The following is a 19,827-nucleotide window of genomic DNA, read 5'->3' on the forward strand; positions in this document are numbered from 1 at the left end:
TGTATCTCTCATATCGACCTTGGTGCAGCCATGTTGATTTTGACAGCACATTTTTATTTTAGTTTAGTCATAGTCTTTTGAATAAAACTTAATTTTGTTTTAATCACATTTTAGACATCTGAAATGTGTTAGTGTTAGTCTACTTTTTGTCGACTAAATATAAGATTTTAGCAGACTAAATCGACAGTTAATTTAGTCAACTAAAATGTATTTTGGTGGGCCTTGATGTCGTAATGGCTGATTTTACACTTGAGCTTGTAGATCAGCTATTTTTAGCATGCAACCAAATGTAAAATGACATGTCTTACTTATACTGGATCTTTTGTCCACTAAGTACGGTAGTACCTTCCTAACATTTAGTCTAGTTATTTGTTGATGAAATTGTCAATATATTTAGTCTTCGTCTGTGAAAAAAAGTAGTCGACAAACATTTTTCGTAGTAGTCGACGAAATCAACACTGGTGCAGTGAGGAGGACTCCTTCAGAAGAATATGTCTGCTGGATCTCTCATATCAACAAAGTGGTGCAGTGAGGCCTCATTCAATGTCATCTCGTTATGTTACACCTCATTAGCAAATCATGAAATCAAACATTGGGGTATGTAGATGATATGCTGAAACTCCTGAAAGTTTCATGATTGAATCATGAAATGCACGATTGGTTTGGTTATCTTCTGCCCCACTTTAGCGCTTTTCATGGTTTTGTCCTCAAAGTAGCAGTTTTTGTATTGACTTCTTGTGCTTTCGTTTGAAATGTACTCTTCCTGGAGGCAAGTGTGAAATAAAATGTTCAATCAAACCAGTGTGATCTACCTGGACCATAGAGTATAGCCCTCCCACTGTATCCGGTCATTTACATGAGGCATCGTTTCCGTAACCGGTCCAGGCCCCAGACCGGATGTCAGCAATGTGCGACTTGCTGCCAGCCTATTAGCTCGTAGGCCGCTATAGTTACCGGGGAGCCAATCACAAGCGCAAGCAGAGCGTCCCCCGCTCGGGACATGGGATCTCTCGGGTCACCGAGCTACGTGATTGGACGGCTGTTCCTCCTGGGAGATGGGATTGGCCTTTGGCGCTGTTGGTGCGCGCGAGCTTTTCAATGTGTCAATGTGTGTTTGTTTCTGTAAGCCAGCGTTAGCATGTAGCTAACACCAAGTTTAACAACAACAGCGTTTATTATTTACATTTAACGACATGTAAACAATTGAATGCAGTTAACAGATGTATTATTTACATTTAACGGCTGTCCGACACGTTTCTTGGTTTATAAACATCTCATAACGGATTTTGAAACTTTCTCCTCTTCAAAGGGAGGTGAGTTTGAAGTGTATGTGTTGGTCGGGTAGGAACATTATTATTATTCAGTACATTATCTGTTATTTCCACTGCTGACGTCACGTATCTCTTGTGTGGGACGAGTGGGACGGGACGTGGTTATCGACTTATTACTTAGGGTTAGATCTATAATATATCAATAATGGTTAATAATAGTAAGTTGCGACAAAACCGGCCCAAAGTAAGTAACCCCCTAGCCCCGCAAGCAGAACCCGAATGTAGTAAAGTTAGGGTTCCGAGAGGGGCTAGTAACCCCCCTGCACAAGAAAGGGAGCAAATTAGACCCCGGTAGTTACCAATAGTAGTCAATCATATGCTGATTAGGCCAGTTGCTGTATAGTGTATAGCCTATATCCGATCAGCGATCACCAGGGGGCAGCGACAACACACACACAAACACAATAGCCTTCTATAATGCTGCGCACATATATTATATATATTTAAAAAAAATACCCAGCATAATTTTTGGGAAGGCTAAGGGCCGATTCATACTCCTGTTTCGGCGCTGTAGTGCCGAAATGATTTCGGCTCGTCAGAAAATTTCAGTAGCACCGAAGAGCCGACTTTAGGACGGTACCCGCCCCCCCGAACCTCAAATGACGTCAAATTGTAGGCTCTACAGCGCCGAACCGACTTTTATTCGGCTCTAAAATAGGAGTATGAATCGGCCCTTAGGGTCGATTCATACTCCTATTTGGGTTGCAATTTTCTGACGAGCCGATTTCGGCACTACAGCGCCGAAACAGGAGTATGAATCGGCCCTAAGCCTTCCCTAGCCTTATGCACCCGCCGCCTATGCCCGGTACCGTCCTATTTCTAATCTTAGCTCCATCTCGAAAGTGAAAAATAGTCTATGAACAGGTTGAAAATTATCTTGCCACAAAAAAAAAAGTACGAATTCCATTCCGGCTTCAGAACATCCCACTCCACTGACGCATGCCTCCTCTATTGAGTGACCACAAACAAGAGGTGGATGCTGGCAAATACAGTGGCATGGTCATGCTGGACCTCTAAAAGGCTTTTGACACCGTGATCCACTCCATACTGGTTAACAAGCTAAAAGCAAATTGGTTTTGATAGCACATCAGTGAGCTTGATGCAATTCTTTTTGATTGATTGATTGAAATATTTATTAACAGTTTGCAGAATTACAGTACATTTCAAACACAAACTCAATACAAAGACTGTTAACTGTGAGTGGACGACCCAATTAAGCATTACACTTGTTTACAACAGGGTCCACCTTGTTCAATTCATCAAAACATTTAGAGACGTACAAATAGACACTTCTATATAGTTAAAGAACAGGAATTCATCATAAAGGAAGCAAAAAGGGAAAAGAAACATATACAGTGAGGGTGAAAAGGGGGTGAAAAGGGGGTGGGGGGATTCAGATTTTACGGGGGCCAGTTTCGAATTGCAGCCGTCCGTAGATGCCCTTTGAGAGCGGTTTTGAAGGAGTCAAGGGATTCACATGTCTTAATGACTGTTGGTAGGGCGTTCCACATTTTGGTGGCATAGGAGCGAAAATAATTTAGTCCCTTGTTTGTGCCGAATCTGGGTTGTACATGGTTTGTTGCACTCCCTCTGGTGTTGTGGTTGTGGACTTCGTTTACTATTTAGACAGGTACATGGGTATCTTAGTGGTGTATCGAATCTTGTGGACCAGACCCATTGCAAACAAGGGACTAAATTCATTTCGCTCTTATGCCACCGAAATGTGGAATGCCCTAGTACCAACAGTCATTAAGACATGCAAATCCCTTGACTCCTTCAAAACCACTCTCAAAGGGCACCTACACAATTCGAAACTGCCCAACGTAAAATCTGAATCCCCCACCCACCCCTTTTCCCCTCACTGTTTGTTTTTTCCCAGTTTACGTCCTTTTATGATGATTTTCCTGTTTTTGATTATATATAAAATTATAAGTGTATATTTGTACGTCTCTAAATGTCCTGATGAATTGAAAAGGGTCGGCCCTATTGTAAACAAGTTAAATGCTTTATGATGTCGTCCACAGTTAACAGTTTTTGTATTGAGTTGTGCTTGAAATGTACTGTAATTCTCCAATACTATTAATAAATACTTCAATCAATCAATCAATCAACATAGGACTTTTCTGTTTGGGTGTATGGGCTGTCAATGGAGGGTATTGCAACTCTAGATTCATCCCGTTATTCAAAAAATAAAATAAAAAACAAGAAAGTTGGTGTTGCAGATTCCGGCTAGAAAAGGATGACCAGATCCAAACTGTTCATTTGAGGGACCGAAGTATACAGTAGCTTGTTTTAATTGTGTGGGACAGGATGGGGTCTGAAACTTATTATTTAACTCAATGTCTGCCAACGACCTAATTGACCTCTTTTTTAGCAACTCCCACAGCGCCAACGACGTCTTTATCGTCTTTTTCAGACGGGTATAACATTGGAAAAAAAAAAAAAAAAAAAAAAAATCTTTTTTTTTTTTTTTTTTTTAAACAAAAAAATGAAAATTTAAATTAAATAAAAAAATGTATAGAGACTGGCGCTTAGGGACTTTTTGGCACTTCTTAAAAGCGATGGATGAGTTAACTTGATGTCATATTCGACCATAGGCCTAATATTGCCTATCATTTGGTTGTCCTGGCGTCTCAGATTTTCTTTTAAAATGATACTACTTGACAGTAGCTCATAACATATATGGCTTTTTATGAAACAAACACTTTGCAGACAGAGGATAATTCATGCTTTCCGTAAAGCTGCAATGTTGGTGGTGAGTTTAAGGTGAGGACAGGCGTCCGCCGTCCGCCTGTCCAAATCCATTTTGCGGATTGGCCGTTGCGCGTATGGAGCACGACCCTCAATCACCCATTCGAATGCAAATGCATGCCTTTCAGCCTTTGCATCCTACTGTCTGGCAGGTATATCTCTTTGAAAACCTTTAGTGCTACTGATTGTGCACGGGGGGGGCGACAATTAACACATCTTGCCTGCCCAAAATGTAATTCCTGGAAACGCCACTGGTTTAACGTTGTTTAATACAATCAGATTATAGTTTGGATGTGTGGGCTGTCAATGGCTGGTGTTGTTTACAATTCTAGATTCAACCCATTATTATTTATATTAATATGAATATTTTTTATGTTTCAGTGAATCATGTCGATGGATTTTGATGCTGCCGCACTTCAGACACAACATGAAGAGGAAGATGACGATGAAGCAGACTACGAGAGACAACAAGAGGTTAGACACACACACATGCACACAGCACTAATTCAGGGGGTCCGGGATCCCTCCCGCGCGAAACCGGCCTAGGATCGCTGAATATTTTATATCAATAATACAGCTTATATGACGGAACGTGGATGGATGGATTCTATATGGCGGAACGTTCCTTCACGAGCAGTTTGTGTGTCAACAATAAGAACATGAGGTTGCTCTCTTCATTATTGTTCTTCCATTCGGAGGACTCCCTTCATTACTGGATGCATCGGTGCTAGAGCCTGGGCCAGTTTGTCAAACATTTTACAGGCTTTGGGTCGGGTCGGGCTGTACATTTATAGGCTACATTTAGCCTAGGAGCCAGAAGCAACAACTGAAGCAGTGTTGCCAAATTGGGGGGGGGGGGGGGTTATAGATGTAGGGTCTTGGACAAATTCATGTGGGGGTCCTTCTTGACATGGAAATGTGTAAGAATCACTGGTTTAAACAACATTAGGATTAAGCAAGCCCATATAGCTACTAGGGAGATTAGCAAAAAAATGTGGACACGGCTGACAAAAGCGCCAAATGTTTTCCACATGCACTCCATCACCATACGTTTCATTTTGGAAGGGGGGCCAAGTCCAATTATTTAGCTTAATGCCAGTTATCGCCAGTAATATGTGACCATACCATTCTGACAACCTACTGTAAAGCAAGATTCATTATGCTTTAAGTAGCATGTGACGTGTCAAACTAGGGGGTTTTCATGATTCTGAATGCATTGCAAGCATAATTTGCACGAAAAACAATCCTTGGGCTAAAAACAGCCATAGCCCGGTCCCTCATCACAAATGTGACATTTGGGTTCTGGGTGCCTGACGGCTGACGCAGTGCCCTGCCAGCCCCATCCTTCTCTCTCTGACTTTGTCTGTGACCGTGGTAGGTCCCCATAGAGGTCAACATAGAGCAACATTAGTAACTTTGTTCTGGGGGATCTTGAGGCACATTTTTCTCAGCAACCTGTCTCACTGTCATTGGTTCAAGGTTACGTTTTGGAAAGCTGTCCTGTAACGGGTGTGTCACGCTGAAACTGGCCCTGCTCTGTGTGAGTCACGCTGAAACTGGTCCTTCTCTGTTTTCAGTTTTTTTCACACAATCTGTCATTGTGGATAGGATTCTGCTACAGTTCAGTCAGTGGATAGGAGCTGCCTGGCAAAGACATGCCAGCCTCGAAACAAGCATGTGTTATAGCTACGTAGTATTAGCATACATAAAGGCAGCCAAGTGGAAACATGTTTGGTCAGTTTTTCTGCTCCAGTTAACAGCCTTATTTCACCTTCTGTGTTCTGTCTGAACAATGGAATGCAATGGTAGGAGTGAAACAGAAAATTGCAGCAGTTTTACATAGTTCTCACACAACAAGGTTGAAGTTTGGCTGTGTGTGTGTGGACTGTGTACGTCATGGAGACATTAAAGGATGTCAGGAATATTCAGCGCTCCTTGTGTGAAGTAAGTCAGCTTGTTGTTCAATATATGTTATGATGCAGAGTAGGTTGGGATGTTAATCGTTAATCGTTAATCGATTAAAGATTAAACTTAACTTAATAAATCGTCTGTCTCGCTGCTACGCTGCCTGCCTGCTAACACACTGACTTCACACTGTCACTGACCACACTCAAGGTTCAAGGTTCTTTATTATTTGTCTCCTGAGGAAGAAATTTGTCTTAGACGAGCATGCAAGCGTAGCCCTTATGTCCATGTCGCCGCAGTACAAAAAATGGGTTGCAAAATTGTGGGATAAAATGTTTTTGAAATAATATATATATACTAAACTATTACGTTGCAACACAATATGGGAAGAAGGAAATTGCGGGAGTTGACAGACTCCACTTGGGTTATAATTTATTATTAATTATTATTATGTGTTGTTCACGCACGCTCACACTCACACACACACACACACACACACACACACACACACACACACACTGGTTACTTTGAATCCGTGGTGGGACTGGGAAATAAATAATGCGCGGAAGAATTTGGCATCCGATTTTGTGGCAATGAGAGGTGGTGTGTGTGTGTGTGTGTGTGTGTGTGTGTGTGTGTGTGTGTGTGTGTGTGTGTGGCTGGCTGGCCATCGTAGACACACGCACACCCTGGGTAAATAGAATGTGTACTGCTCGCGCGCACTCACTCACTCACTCACTCACTCACTCACTCACTCACTCACTCACTCACTCACTCACTCACTCACCCACCCACCAGGAGGCCGACTTTTGTAAATTACATCTTTTGATATTACTTCTCCATATTTTGTCCAAAAATCCTGCAAATCGTTGCACAGTATCTCTATAGTCATGTGCTCAACACAGATCTGTCTGATATTTCATATTTTCATATTCCATCCCGATTGCAAAACACATTTTTGGAACAAAATGCCTCATCATCCAAGGCATAAGAAGAAATGACACCCCTTTTCACCTGACCTGTGCCCCGAGGGGCACCTTCTCTAGTTTGACACTGGTTTGGTCTGATCACGTGTGGCTCCTATGGAAGTAAAGGATATTTACCCACTTCACTATTAAAAGCAGGTGGCACCACCTCTGCTATACTAGCTCTGGTTGTGTACCTAGTTATTTATCTTTTCATGGACCATGGTTAATCTGGCCTGGATTCTACTGGGAACTCTCTGAACTGGTTTCTATCTATACGTGTACTGAACAGTTCTATTCTGAACTGGTTCCTACCTACTGTATATGGGTTAGGGACGGGTTATAGGTTATATGCAGTTATGTCACCAAGTATGGTGGTCCCTCATTGGCTGAGAGAGGACACCAACACGTACGTACATACTGTACATGCATATCCAGTCGATCGCAGTACTTGCGCGCTCTGCTTGCACAAGTAATATTACACTGTATGTACAGCATTGGGGGCGAAAAAATAACCTGTTTAAGGGAAAAGCGATGCTAGAAGGATTAGTTTATTATTGTATAATACGTTTGGTTGCTGTTGGTGACTCATGGCCATGTGTTTATTATGTGTGACAGTTACACAAGCTGCTCACGGACCTTCCTGATGACATGCTGGAGGACAGCCGGGAATGTTCCTCCCCCGAACCCGAAGATTACTCCTCCCACCAAAGGTAATTAGATTACTCCTCCCACAGGAGGTAATCAGAATACTCCTCCCACAGCAGGTAATCAGATTACTCCTCCCACATCAGGTAATCAGATTACCCCTCCCACCACAGGTAATCAGATTACCTCCTTAGATATTAGCTATTGCATTACTCCTTTTCTTTGTATATTTCAGTTATTTGTCATACTGTATCTGCCCTGTGCATTTTTCGATTGTCAGGCAAACATAAATGTATTCTTCGTTCATATGTTTCAATGTTTATTCCAAAAAGTGTTATTAAAAGTGTAATTGTGGTGGTCCCCTACGGGATCCGATGGTAATTCCGACGGATCATTAGTGCGGACTCAACAGTCGGACTAATGACTGTCAGACCAATAATAGTGTCTGAACTAAAGCCTAAAAGTGGAGCTTTAAAATCACAATCGATTTAATAGTTACGTAGATCAGTTGAGTAAATGTAAAGCTAATGTTCAATGACAATTTGAGACGTGACAGGTAGCGCGGACATCCTCGCTCCGCAAACCTCTGCACAGTGCAATATTAATTGATATTAAAATGATTCGCATACAGCAATATTTTCTCATTTCCAGCTGTAGGAAGTTTCAAATAATATATATGACCGTGAATGAATCCGTCTCTGTGACTTCTCTGTGAAGCGCATGCTGGTTTCATAGGCTAGTATGGCCAAAACATTATTTCATCTCAGGCATATTGCCATTTAACTAAGTACTATATAGTTTTATGAAAACGTTTCACCTGGAGCATTTTGACTAAATCAGTGTATTTTTATTTCATTTACGGAAGAAATATGAAGCCATTTAATCTGGGGGGGGGGGGGGGGGGGGGCTGTATTTATTTACTTTGGGACTGTTCAAATTGTATTTTGGGACAGTTCCGGGATGTTGGTGAGAAAGCTTTGCCTGGAGCCCTGCACAGACCTCAGTGTGTGTTCTAATTGTGTTTCTCTGATCTCACAGACCTCAGCCTGCGTGGACTCAACAGATGCAGTGGTCTGCTCATCATGAAGAGGTAATATAAAACTGTCTCTGTGAGATATTGTCAGGGAGGAGGTGGCTCTGTATCGTTTAAGACAGTCAGTCACTCATATTTGTCTGTTTCCTAGTGAAAATGTAACTTATTCAGCATCAGTAACATTAGCGTTTTCTCTCAGTCAGTTGATTCTTCATATCCATACAGTAGCGTAACTAGATGTCACTGGGCCCCGACGCAGGCTGATCAGCAAGTGCCCCCGACAGCACCGACAGCACCCACCCCTGGCTTATAAACAGTGCAGTGCAGCGCAGCGGGGCTCTGTACAGCAGTTCTCACATTACCTATTGCGATTGTAATCAGAGCAACAGTTGCAGCCTGTAAAAAGAAGCCCAAACTGCGTGTTGGTTTATAAACAGCGGGGCACTGACACTGTACAGTTGTAGTTGTGATTTGTGCACGTATCTGGCTGTCGGGACTCGAGACTGGGAAAGCCCACTGCACAATCTCTGACTTCCATCACGTTATTAGCCTGGGACCAAGGCTACTCTCTACTAGAGGAGAGCTGTGTGTGGCTGTGTGTGCCTGTGTGTGCAGCAGCCACCACCAGGCCCCACCAATCTTTGTTCAACTCAACTGTCATTGCACAGACGGCACAGGTGGGCGGCTGTGTGCCCCCCTTGCCTCTGGGCCTCCACGCAGTCGCGTTGTCTGCGTCGCACAAGTAACGCCCCTGTATCCATATGAGTTGAGATTGTTTGTTTATTTTTGGAACACAGTTCTTTTTTTGATGCAATATAAGAAAAGTATATGGGAATTCGTAGGTAATTCGTAATGTACGTAGGATGAGTAAATTATGTCAGACTACGGTGCTCTAACTGTACATACAATTTACAATTGGGGCATTTAGCAGACGCTCTTACAATAATAATAAGAAAAGAAAACAGCAGAACATATTTGTATAGTGCATGGTGGTGGAGATTGAATAGAACTCTCAGTAGTACTCGGTTTATATTTAGCCTATAATAGACATATTAATGTTATCAACTATTTTGAATTATTGTTCAGGGTCTCCCATCTCTCCAGCTTTAACGAACCATAAATATATCATCACGTCGGGATCAAGAAAGAGAACTCGTGCATGGATTTCGAAGAGATTAAACGACTGTTAAATGGGTCCTGTCTCTGGATTGGATGAAATTGGTGTCCTACCTGAAAATGTATTTATTTTGTTTACTGGAGAGACGGGGAGACTGAGTCCTGCTAACAATATACTGTATCCACATTTTCACCGATTTTGCCCCCTGTGATGCCCCCCCCCTCCCCCCAAAGAAGAATACCTACATTTGCCATGTATTGCCGTACTAAAAAATATACTGCGTGACAGTGTTCTAGGGTTAATTTTGAATCCATCTCTGTGTGTGTCTTTTTGTAGTTTTCGGTTCAGACCACCAGCAGTGTCCCAGGGGGTCCCCATGGGGCCCAGCCCTGGGTGCATCAGTCTGGAGATGACCAGTACAGCCAGGGAGGGTATTCTTACATCAGTGTGGGCACAGAGGATGCCAACGACCCGAGCACAGAGCTGGGATACCCACCTGGCACCGAGGCAGACGGACAACACAGAAACCATGGCAATGTGAGTATTGATTTAACGGACAACAGAAACCATGTCTTATGTGAGTACAGAGGGTATGCGCATGCATAAAGTGACCGGAAGTCGCAATCCGCCGTGTTCGTGAATCGTGCCACCCGAGGGCTCCTTCGCTGCTGCTAGAAGTGCTAATGGAGGGTATGCATATGCACATGCTTAAAGTGAATGGCACATCGAGTGGCAAAGCAACAGGCAAAGTGAGTTTAACATTGTTTAATGTTGTTTAATGCAATCAGATATAGACTTTTCTGTTTAGATGCATGGGTTGTCAAGGCCAGAAAGTATTTTTTTGCCACTCAGTAGGCATTCCTGCATAACTTCCGGGTTTGATGATGATGTCACGCGCATACTAGTCTATATGGTAACCGCGAGGCATCGAAGATGCTTTATTGAGCTCCAAACAATGCAAACATCGACGTCCTGTATTGGAATAACGTGTTCCTTCCATGTGCTACGTCCTACTGGGCTCTCCCCAGGTCGGCAGAGGGAGAGTAGCGCCCAGGATTAACATCTTAGGCAATTGGCACTGGGTGAACAAAAATGGGTTACAAAATGGTGGGATAAAAAATAAAAATGTTCTGTCTACTTGCGTTTTCCTCAGAATGCAGAGGGTCCTGAGGCAGACCAGAAGACCTCAGACCTCTACCACATCAACTACAAGCCTCAGAACACCCTTCCACATCCTCCTCTTCCTCCAGAGGGCTCAGAGATGGACCACCTGCAGAGACAGTTTCTACATTCAACACAGAGTCAGTGTTTATCACAACATGTAACCATTCAACAAAGATTTGAGTTAAAACAGTTTGTTTAAAAAAAAATCACAGCTATGTAAAGTGAGCGTGGAACTAAGGTTAAATAAAGACTTCATGATTTAGAATGAAATGAAGACCTCAGGGTTTTAGGGTCTCATAAAGACCTCAGGTTTTAGAATGAAATAAAGACCTCAGGTTTTAGAATGAAATAAAGACCCCAGGTTTTAGAATGAAATAAAGACCTCAGGTTTTAGAATGAAATAAAGACCTCAGGTTTTAGGGTCTTATAAAGACCTCAGGTTTTAGAATGAAATAAAGACCTCAGGTTTTAGAATGAAATAAAGACCTCAGGTTTTAGAATGAAATAAAGACCTCAGGTTTTAGAATGAAATAAAGACCTCAGGTTTTAGAATGAAATAAAGACCTCAGGTTTTAGGGTCTTATAAAGACCTCAGGTTTTAGAATGAAATAAAGACCTCAGGTTTTAGGGTCTTATAAAGACCTCAGGTTTTAGGGTCTTATAAAGACCTCAGGTTTTAGGGTATTATAAAGACCTCAGGTTTTAGGGTATTATAAAGACCTCAGGGTTTTAGGGTCTCATAAAGACCTCAGCAGGTTTTAGGGTGTCTTGTCGCATTTCCATACATGGAAATGAAGTCTGACTGGTTACACACAATCAATATTTATAATTGTGTATATTGCGTATACAATATACGTACACAGCTTTTTTTTGGACTTGATAGCTTTATAGCTGCTTTATTGTTGTGTGTTTTTTTTTTCAGACGGTGCCGACAGCCAGCAGGTGCTCCAGCTCCAGGTCTTACACAAAGCCCAGCAGAGACAGATGGAAGACCTGGAGAAGAGGCTGGAGGATTCACAGAGGAACGCGAGGAGTCTCCAACACCAGCTAGCCATCGTCAGAGGTTAGTTCAGTAGAGTTGTAATGGTCCAATTTTTACCACTAGGAGCTGTAATGGTCCAATTAGCTATGATTATTACAACCGTGGGTTGCTTATTACTCCTGCGGGTTGCTTATTGCAATCGTAGGTTGTTTATTGCGGCCGTGGGTTGCTTATTACAGCCGTAGGTTGCTTATTACAGCCGTAGGTTGCTTATTACAGCCGTAGGTTGCCGTAGGTTGCTTATTGCCGTCGTGAGTTGTTTATTGCAGCCGTAGGTTGTTTATTACAGCCGTAGGTTGTTTATTGCAGCCGTAGGTTGTTTATTGCAGCCGTAGGTTGTTTATTGCAGCCGTAGGTTGCTTATTACAGCCGTGGGTTGCGTATTACAGCCCTGTGTTGCTTATTACAGCATTGGGTTTCTGAATGATGCCCAAAGCCATGCAAATGGTGTTTTCTCTACATTTTTACTTCAGCATAGTCTGTGTGACACATTCTCAAATAATACATTGTCGATCTATTCTGTTCTGTTGTGTTTTCTACAAATACACTTGACCTCAGATGAGAAGGAGGGTCTGGCGGTGAGCCTGAAGGAATCCAGCAGAATAATTGTTGTGTTGTGTTCTTGTTCTCAGAAGAGAAAGAGGGTGTGGCGGTGAGCCTGAAGGAATCCAGCAGAATGGTCCAAGAGTCCAAAGACAGAGAAGTTCAACTGAAGAACACCGTCCACAGTCTGGAGCAGAAGGTCCAGAGTCTGACTGACAGAGAGACTCAGGTTAGTTAAGGCCTGTTCGTACTCAAAGGCGTGGTTATAAGCACAACGTGGCTGGGATTTTGAATGTCGCTGTAATGTGTACCGTTTCCTGATGATGTGTTGTTTCTCTATAGTGAGATGTACAGAGAGCCCTTGGGGTGACCATGCACCATGAGCGAACCCAAATTGAATCAAAGTAAAATGTTATGCGTGTGTGCGTGCGTGCGTGCGTAGAACCTCCGTCAGCTCCAGGCAGCCGAGGCCTCCATGGACAGCATGAAGCTACAGATCTCAGATCTGTGTCGTTCGGAAACGTTGTCTCGAACCCGCCAGCAACACGAGCGCAACCTGGAGGCCATGAAGGAGCAGCATGAGGCCAAGGTGTTGGCATTGAGCCAGAGCCTCGATGCCACCTCTGAGGCTCTGAAGGAACAGGTAATTATCATGATGCCAAGGTGTTGATGCCACCTGTCTGTAGGAAAATGTAATTATCATGATGCCAAGGTGTTGATGCCACCTGTCTGTAGAAACAGGTAATTATCATGATGCCAAGGTGTTGATGCCACCTGTCTGTAGAAACAGGTAATTATCATGATGCCAAGGTGTTGATGCCACCTGTCTGTAGAAACAGGTAATTATCATGATGCCAAGGTGTTAATGCCACCTGTCTGTAGAAACAGGTAATTATCATGATGCCAAGGTGTTAATGCCACCTGTCTGTAGAAACAGGTAATTATCAAGATGCCAAGGTGTTGATGCCACCTGTCTGTAGAAACGGGTAATTATCATGATGCCAAGGTGTTAATGCCACCTGTCTGTAGAAACAGGTAATTATCAAGATGCCAAGGTGTTGATGCCACCTGTCTGTAGAAACGGGTAATTATCATGATGCCAAGGTGTTGGCACTCAGCCAGAGGCTCGATGCCACCTTTCAGGCTCTGAAGGAGAGCAGGCAATTAATCACAATACAGTATATGCCAATGTCGAGATATCTCGTATATAGCGCTTAAACCCACCTGTGCCAAGACGAGAAATCTCGTCTTTTGTTGAAACAGTATCAAAAAGTACTCTTTTCAAAAAGTAAAGGTATCAGAACCGAGATACAGTTGATAAACGTAATGCCAGTAAATTTTTAGTCAAACAACTGCTTAAATAAGGCTTTAAAATAAAAATGTAGTCCAGTGAAGTCAACCCCCCGTTCGCCTGCGCAGTACTGCTTCTGTAAGATTGCATTGGGAAAACATGGTACTGGCTGACAAACAACTGCTTTGTAAGCGGTTGTTTTACCCCAGACTTAAAATTTTACGTGCCGGCCTTAAGTTTATATCAACTGTATCTCGGTTCTGATAGCTTTACTTTTTTGAAAAAGAGTACTGTTAGATACTGTTTCGCCACTGTTTGTGGACGGGCTCGACCCAGCTAGAGCTCATTTGGATCTGTGCAGGGATATCCTGACACGGAATCTCATCTCGGAGCTAAAGCGTAGCTATAGAGGTTCCAAACGGAGCTATTCAAATATATGAACACCAATGATGTACAGTGTGGGTAATGCGATTTAATTATCGATGTATGTATTTTGAGGCGTAATCAGTCTGGTCTCAGAGGCACTTGCCCGTGCTGACATATGATGTTTGCAACCGACAGAGACCCTAACCCTACTCTGTTTTAGGCATTTAATTTGAGTCAGAAAGAAACATGATCGTCCTATATATTCAAATTGTCTTAACCTTTATTTCAGACGGAGGTCACCCAGAGGTCACGGCAACAGGTCGTTCAGTTGGAGCGTCAGAGAGAAGAGGAGCAGCTGGAAAGGTCAAAGGTCATCAACACCCTCAACCAACGGCTGGAGGAGAGCCAGAAGCAGTGTGCCACACTGCTGACGTCAGGTGACTTTAACCAATGACATTACAGAGAGGCAGTGTGCCACACTGCTGATGTCAGGTGACTTTAATTAACCAATGACATCACAGAGAGCCAGAGGCAGTGTGCCACCCTGCTGACGTCAGGTGACTTTAATCAACCAATGACATTTCAGAGAGCCAGAGGCAGTGTGCCGCCATGCTGAGGACGTAACGTGGAGGCAAGCTTTTGCAGAAGTTTGCCAATATTCCATGTGCGTCCAAGGCACGTAATGGTGCGTCACGGAAGGGGACGTTCTGTAGGCCACTCAGAGGCAATGTGAACATTTGTTTTCTTGTGCCAATAAAGCACATTTCGTTTGAATTGATTGAAGTTCTGTAAAAAACACGCTGTGATTGGTCAGTAGTCACTTGAGTGGCAGCGACGCAGCGTGCCTTTAGCACTTCCGCTTGACTTCCTCCTAACGCTGGAGACACATTGCTCCAATGAACTGCATCGGCCAATAAGGCATCTATTTTCTTTTTATATATCTTTTTACAAGCTGCTGTGTAGGCATAGCTGGTTTATGTTCTCTCTGCTTGGCTTTCATGCCCACTCGACCTATCTTTCTCATTGGCTGCTGTATTGACTACTTATCGTCCTGATTGGCTGCCTTGTCCCTAGGCAACCAGACACTTTTTGCCTCTAGCCTCTAGCCGACCTCGCCAATGGGATAGCATTGCAGCCAGCAACAACCCACTTGTGTGTGCGTGCTTGCGTGCGTGTGTGTTTGAGGTTCTCAACTATGAACTAGTTGTGGTTTGTTTGATGTTCTGTTCAGGTTCAGTTCAGAAGATGAACCAGATGTATTGATGTTGTGTTTGATGTTCTGTTCAGTTCAGAAGATGAACCAGATGTATTGATGTTGTTCTGTTAATTCAACATCACTGATGTTGTGTTTGATCTGTTTAGGTTCTGTCCAGGAGATGAATCAAATGCAGGCCAAACTACAACAAGCACAGAAAGCCAAGACCCTGAGCGAGAACATGTCCCACTCATTACAGGTGCACTTTTAATTATTACCGTAGAGTAATGCTTCCGACTGTATGCTTCCGTCATACAGTCTGGAGCAACGGAAGCTCTATCATGAGTAAGCAATAATGTGGAAGTGGAGACTCCTCCCCACACCCCCACACCAATATTACACGTGTTTCTGCATGTGGTTATAAAGTATTTAATGGTTCTCCAGGAGGATGTGACTGAGTACCACTCAGTGTTGTTTTTGTCGACTAAAACTAAGACGAAAATGTCCGTCGACTACCTTCACTGACGAAAACTAAATGGAAACTAAATGAAAACTAAGCTAAACTAACTAACTAAGCTAAGACGACTAAAACTAAGTCTACATGTATTGACAATTTCGTCAACAGATACAAAAATGTGACTAAAACTAAATGAAAACAAGAGACTATGACTAAAACTAAAATAGATTTTTTGCTGCCAAAAACAACACTTGAACCACCTGAACAAATGTAAATGGTCTTCCTCCAGGAGGACGTGGCTGAGCTGAAGGAGCAGATCACGCTGTATGAATCGGCGGTGAAGATGGGCGTGGTGTCGTTGGAGCGGAACGGGGCCGACTGGGAGAAGCAGCTGTCAGAGTCCTACATGGATCTTGGCATCAAGAAGAGCAACTGGAAGAATGGCACCATCCACAGGTTAGTTGTAGAACAGCACCCTCCACAGGTTAGTTGTAGAACAGCACCATCCACAGGTTAGTTGTAGAACACCACCATCTACAGGTTAGTTGTAGGTAGACCTTTTAATTTAATTACATTGTCTTGTATTGTTGATTTTGCTTTGGCAATGTAAACGAATGTAAATGTAAATTAGTGTTTGCTCAACACAATAAAGCCCTTTGGGGTGTGCGTGTGTGTGTGTGTGTGTGTGTGTGTGTGTGCGCGTGTGTGTTTGTGTGTGCATGTGTGCGTGTGCATGCGTGTGTGTGTGTGTGGCGTGTGCACAAATCAGTGATCTTTCAGAAGACGGTGTGAAGGAGCTTCGAGGAGAGCTCCAGCGCTGCCTGGTGTGTCTGAAGGGAAAGAGACAGAAGGTCTCGCGTCTCCAGGACCAACTGAACCAGTCTGAGGCCAGAGTCAGCCAGCTGCAGCACACTCTGGATGACACAACGGTGAGAAACCCAACCCATTTAGACTTGAGACCAGAAACACTGTAAAGACGGAACCGGAAGTGGGTGAGGAGGCCTCACTTCTGCTTTATCGCTTGCTCATGGACACTGTGGATGATAACAACAACCTTGAAGAAAGTAGTGGACACGCATCCGTAGCCCAGGGTCAATGCAAACAGAAATATCAAACATTAGAATAGATAGTCTGTCACTGTGTGTGCATGTGCGTGCGACGCGTGAAATTCTGAAATGTCATGATTTGCTCGTCAACGTTTCGATTTTATTGGATCTTCATCATGATATGTAGGCATGTAACAATATATCATCTATCGATATAAACTGGTGGCAATTTCGCGATCCAAACGGCAGTGGGCGCAATCGTGTTAAACTTCGTGTTCATTTTGAACATGAACAGAAATAGACAAGGACATACAGAAAGCAAAAAGACAAACAATTGAACATTACAGTATGTAAAAACAGTAGATAAATGCTATAATTCTAGGAGATCACACACAGACAGGATAATAATAAAATGCAAACAATATGGGTTTTCAACCCTTTTCATGTCAAGGCCCATTATTTATTCTGCAATTAAGCCATGGACCACCATTTGATGGCATTTTGCCTCTCAGACCAAAAACTATGTGCACATCTCCATGCTGTATTGATATTGGTACCATTAGGAGAGATAACATGCAAACGTTAACAATTCTTCTACATTCTCTAATTAGCCCTTCAATAAATCCCACCCCAAAAAGCGATTGTCCAATGCCAATCAAAATAGTTTAGCAACGGTTGCTATGCAGGTCAAGCTTTCTTCGCTGCTAACGTGCCTATTGGACAAGGATGGGTTGGGGAGGGACTTGGGAAGGGCAAATTGTGTAGACTTCTTGTAAATTAACTAGATGTTTAATTTAACTCTTGCAAGCATACAATTAAACCACATTGTAAAGATGTGTAAGGGTCCAGTTGGTTATCAATTCTCCATCATTTACCTAGGGACCACCTGGAACCCCCTCAAGGACCACTGGTGGTCCCCGGACCACTGGTTGAGAACCACATGTTGATGCGTAGTGGCGGGGCTAGTCTCATGTAGCCAGACAACTATTCCACAATCTGCGAATGCTATATAATATAGAGTCTGGAACTACAGCTGTTTAGTTTATTTGATCATCCTTCAGTTTCAAATACAATATTTAAAGACAATGAATGTAAGCTGTTATGAAAACAAAACAAAACCAAAACATGAAGATGATCAAAAGGAGTAGGCAGAAGCTAAAAGCTTATAAATGCCTATCCTACTTACAACAGAACATGAATCGTAATGCTCATTACATTAACAGATTCACAAAACAAAATTCACCTCCCGAAAATCAGTAAGGAAGCTGCCATTTCCGTTAACGAAAATATATTTAAAAATGTCTTTTACATTTTATTTTTGTATTTCCTTTTCTGCTAAGCAGCAAGCTACGGAAGAAACGGAAGTGGGGAGGAGGCTACACTTTATATTTTACTCATGATAGAGCTTCTGTTGCTCCTGACTGTATTTCGGAAGCATTTGAAAATTGCGAGAGGCAACAGTCTGGCAACGTGAGACTATGGCGTATGGCGGGGCAGGCAGAACATGGGGTGGCGAATGTGGGGTGTTGATGTCGACTGCAGTGCACCGACAGACGCACAAACAGTATTGTAAAAGAAAATGCGATGAAGATTTGTAAGAGAAATAATAATATAAATTCGGTAATTTGTGTGGAAAATAATGTTGTGTTGAAAGAAATCGTGAAAGATCGTATTGTGAACCTAATATTGTGATTCGAATCATATCGTGAGTTGTGTGAATCGTTACGTGGCTAATGATATGTCCTATCTCCTCTGATCCTCTGAGCTGTACCACTGTAACGTGTGTGTGTGTGTGTGTGTGTGTGTGTGTGTGTGTGTGTGTGTGTGTGTGTGTGTGTGTGTGTGTGTGTGTGTGTGTGTGTGTGTGTGTGTGTGTGTGTGTGTGTGTGTGTGTGTGTGTGTGTGTGTGTGTGTGTGTGTGTGTGTGTGTGTGTGTGTGTGTGTGTGTGTGTGTGTGTGTGTGTGTGTGTGTGTGTGTGTGTGTGTGTGTGTGTGTGTGTGTGTGTGTGTGTGTGTGTGTGTGTGTGTGTGTGTGTGCGCGCGTTCTCTCCAGATGAAGGAAAGCAGTCAGCATCATCTAGATGTTTCTGGAGCGTCACAGAAAGACCTGTTGAGACTCCAGCAGGACAAGCAGAACTTACAGGAACAACTAGAGGTTTGTAGCACTTCTATCTGTATGTATGGAGATGTTAATGTGGACTGTTTCTTCAAATATGTATGGAGATATTAATATGGTCTGTATCTTCATATATGTATGGAGATGTTAATATGGTCTGTATCTTCACCGCTCCTCAGAACCTGGAGAAACAGAACGAGGAGCTGAGGCAGAGCGAGGAGAACCTGAAGGCTGTGAACGCTGAGCTGTGCTCCAAGATGAGGCAGATGATCCAGGAGCTGGACCAGGAGAAACAGGAGGATGCTGAGAGGTAGGAGAATGTGTGGAGAGCATTGAGGTGACCTAGAGCAGGTGTTCCCAAACTTTTTTGGACCAGGTACCCCTTTTGGGGTAGATATTTTTCCAGGTACCCCCTCATCCTCGCAACACTGATAACAATATACCGGTATTTACAACCACAAGCAGTGTTTCCTGCAGGAAAAAGCTTTGGCATGGTGCTGGGCACAGGCCGCAATTTTGATTAATTAATTAATTTGATTAATTAATTAATAAGATTAATACATTAAGATTAATTTGTATTATTGCTCTTGTATTGCTATTGGAGACACTGGGGGGACACTGGGGGACACTGGGCAGGCACTGAGGAGGCACTGGGGAGACACTGGGGAGGCACTCAGGGGCACACTGGGGATGCACTGGGAAGGCACTCGGGGGGCACACTGGGGAGGCATTGGGGAGGCACTCGGGGGGACACTGGGGAGGCACTCGGGGGGACACTGTCTAAATGTATACGTCTAAATGTAGACGTCTAAATGTAGACGTCTAAATGTATACGGACGTCTAAATGTAGACGTCTA

The 19,827-nt window shown here is 43.2% G+C and overlaps 1 protein-coding gene across 1 annotated transcript in view; it reads left to right on the forward strand.

Moving 5' to 3' along the window:
• The first annotated feature begins 1,163 nt into the window (after positions 1 to 1,163).
• The window catches only part of cep152 (centrosomal protein 152), a 36,748-nt gene continuing 18,084 nt past the window's right edge, over positions 1,164 to 19,827 (forward strand). The window contains exons 1-15 of the mRNA XM_080782915.1: positions 1,164 to 1,313; positions 4,464 to 4,556; positions 7,571 to 7,665; positions 8,639 to 8,690; positions 10,087 to 10,287; positions 10,904 to 11,051; positions 11,837 to 11,977; positions 12,589 to 12,728; positions 12,942 to 13,142; positions 14,446 to 14,593; positions 15,519 to 15,610; positions 16,098 to 16,264; positions 16,578 to 16,737; positions 18,908 to 19,009; positions 19,150 to 19,280. Of these exons, the coding sequence (XP_080639041.1) occupies positions 4,470 to 4,556; positions 7,571 to 7,665; positions 8,639 to 8,690; positions 10,087 to 10,287; positions 10,904 to 11,051; positions 11,837 to 11,977; positions 12,589 to 12,728; positions 12,942 to 13,142; positions 14,446 to 14,593; positions 15,519 to 15,610; positions 16,098 to 16,264; positions 16,578 to 16,737; positions 18,908 to 19,009; positions 19,150 to 19,280 (1,865 nt within the window). The 5' untranslated portion in view covers positions 1,164 to 1,313; positions 4,464 to 4,469. The remainder of the gene's footprint in view (positions 1,314 to 4,463; positions 4,557 to 7,570; positions 7,666 to 8,638; positions 8,691 to 10,086; positions 10,288 to 10,903; positions 11,052 to 11,836; positions 11,978 to 12,588; positions 12,729 to 12,941; positions 13,143 to 14,445; positions 14,594 to 15,518; positions 15,611 to 16,097; positions 16,265 to 16,577; positions 16,738 to 18,907; positions 19,010 to 19,149; positions 19,281 to 19,827) is intronic.

This window comes from Protomyctophum bolini, assembly GCF_963924005.1.
Source record: "Protomyctophum bolini genome assembly, chromosome: 14".
NCBI classification, from domain to species: Eukaryota; Metazoa; Chordata; class Actinopteri; order Myctophiformes; family Myctophidae; genus Protomyctophum; species Protomyctophum bolini.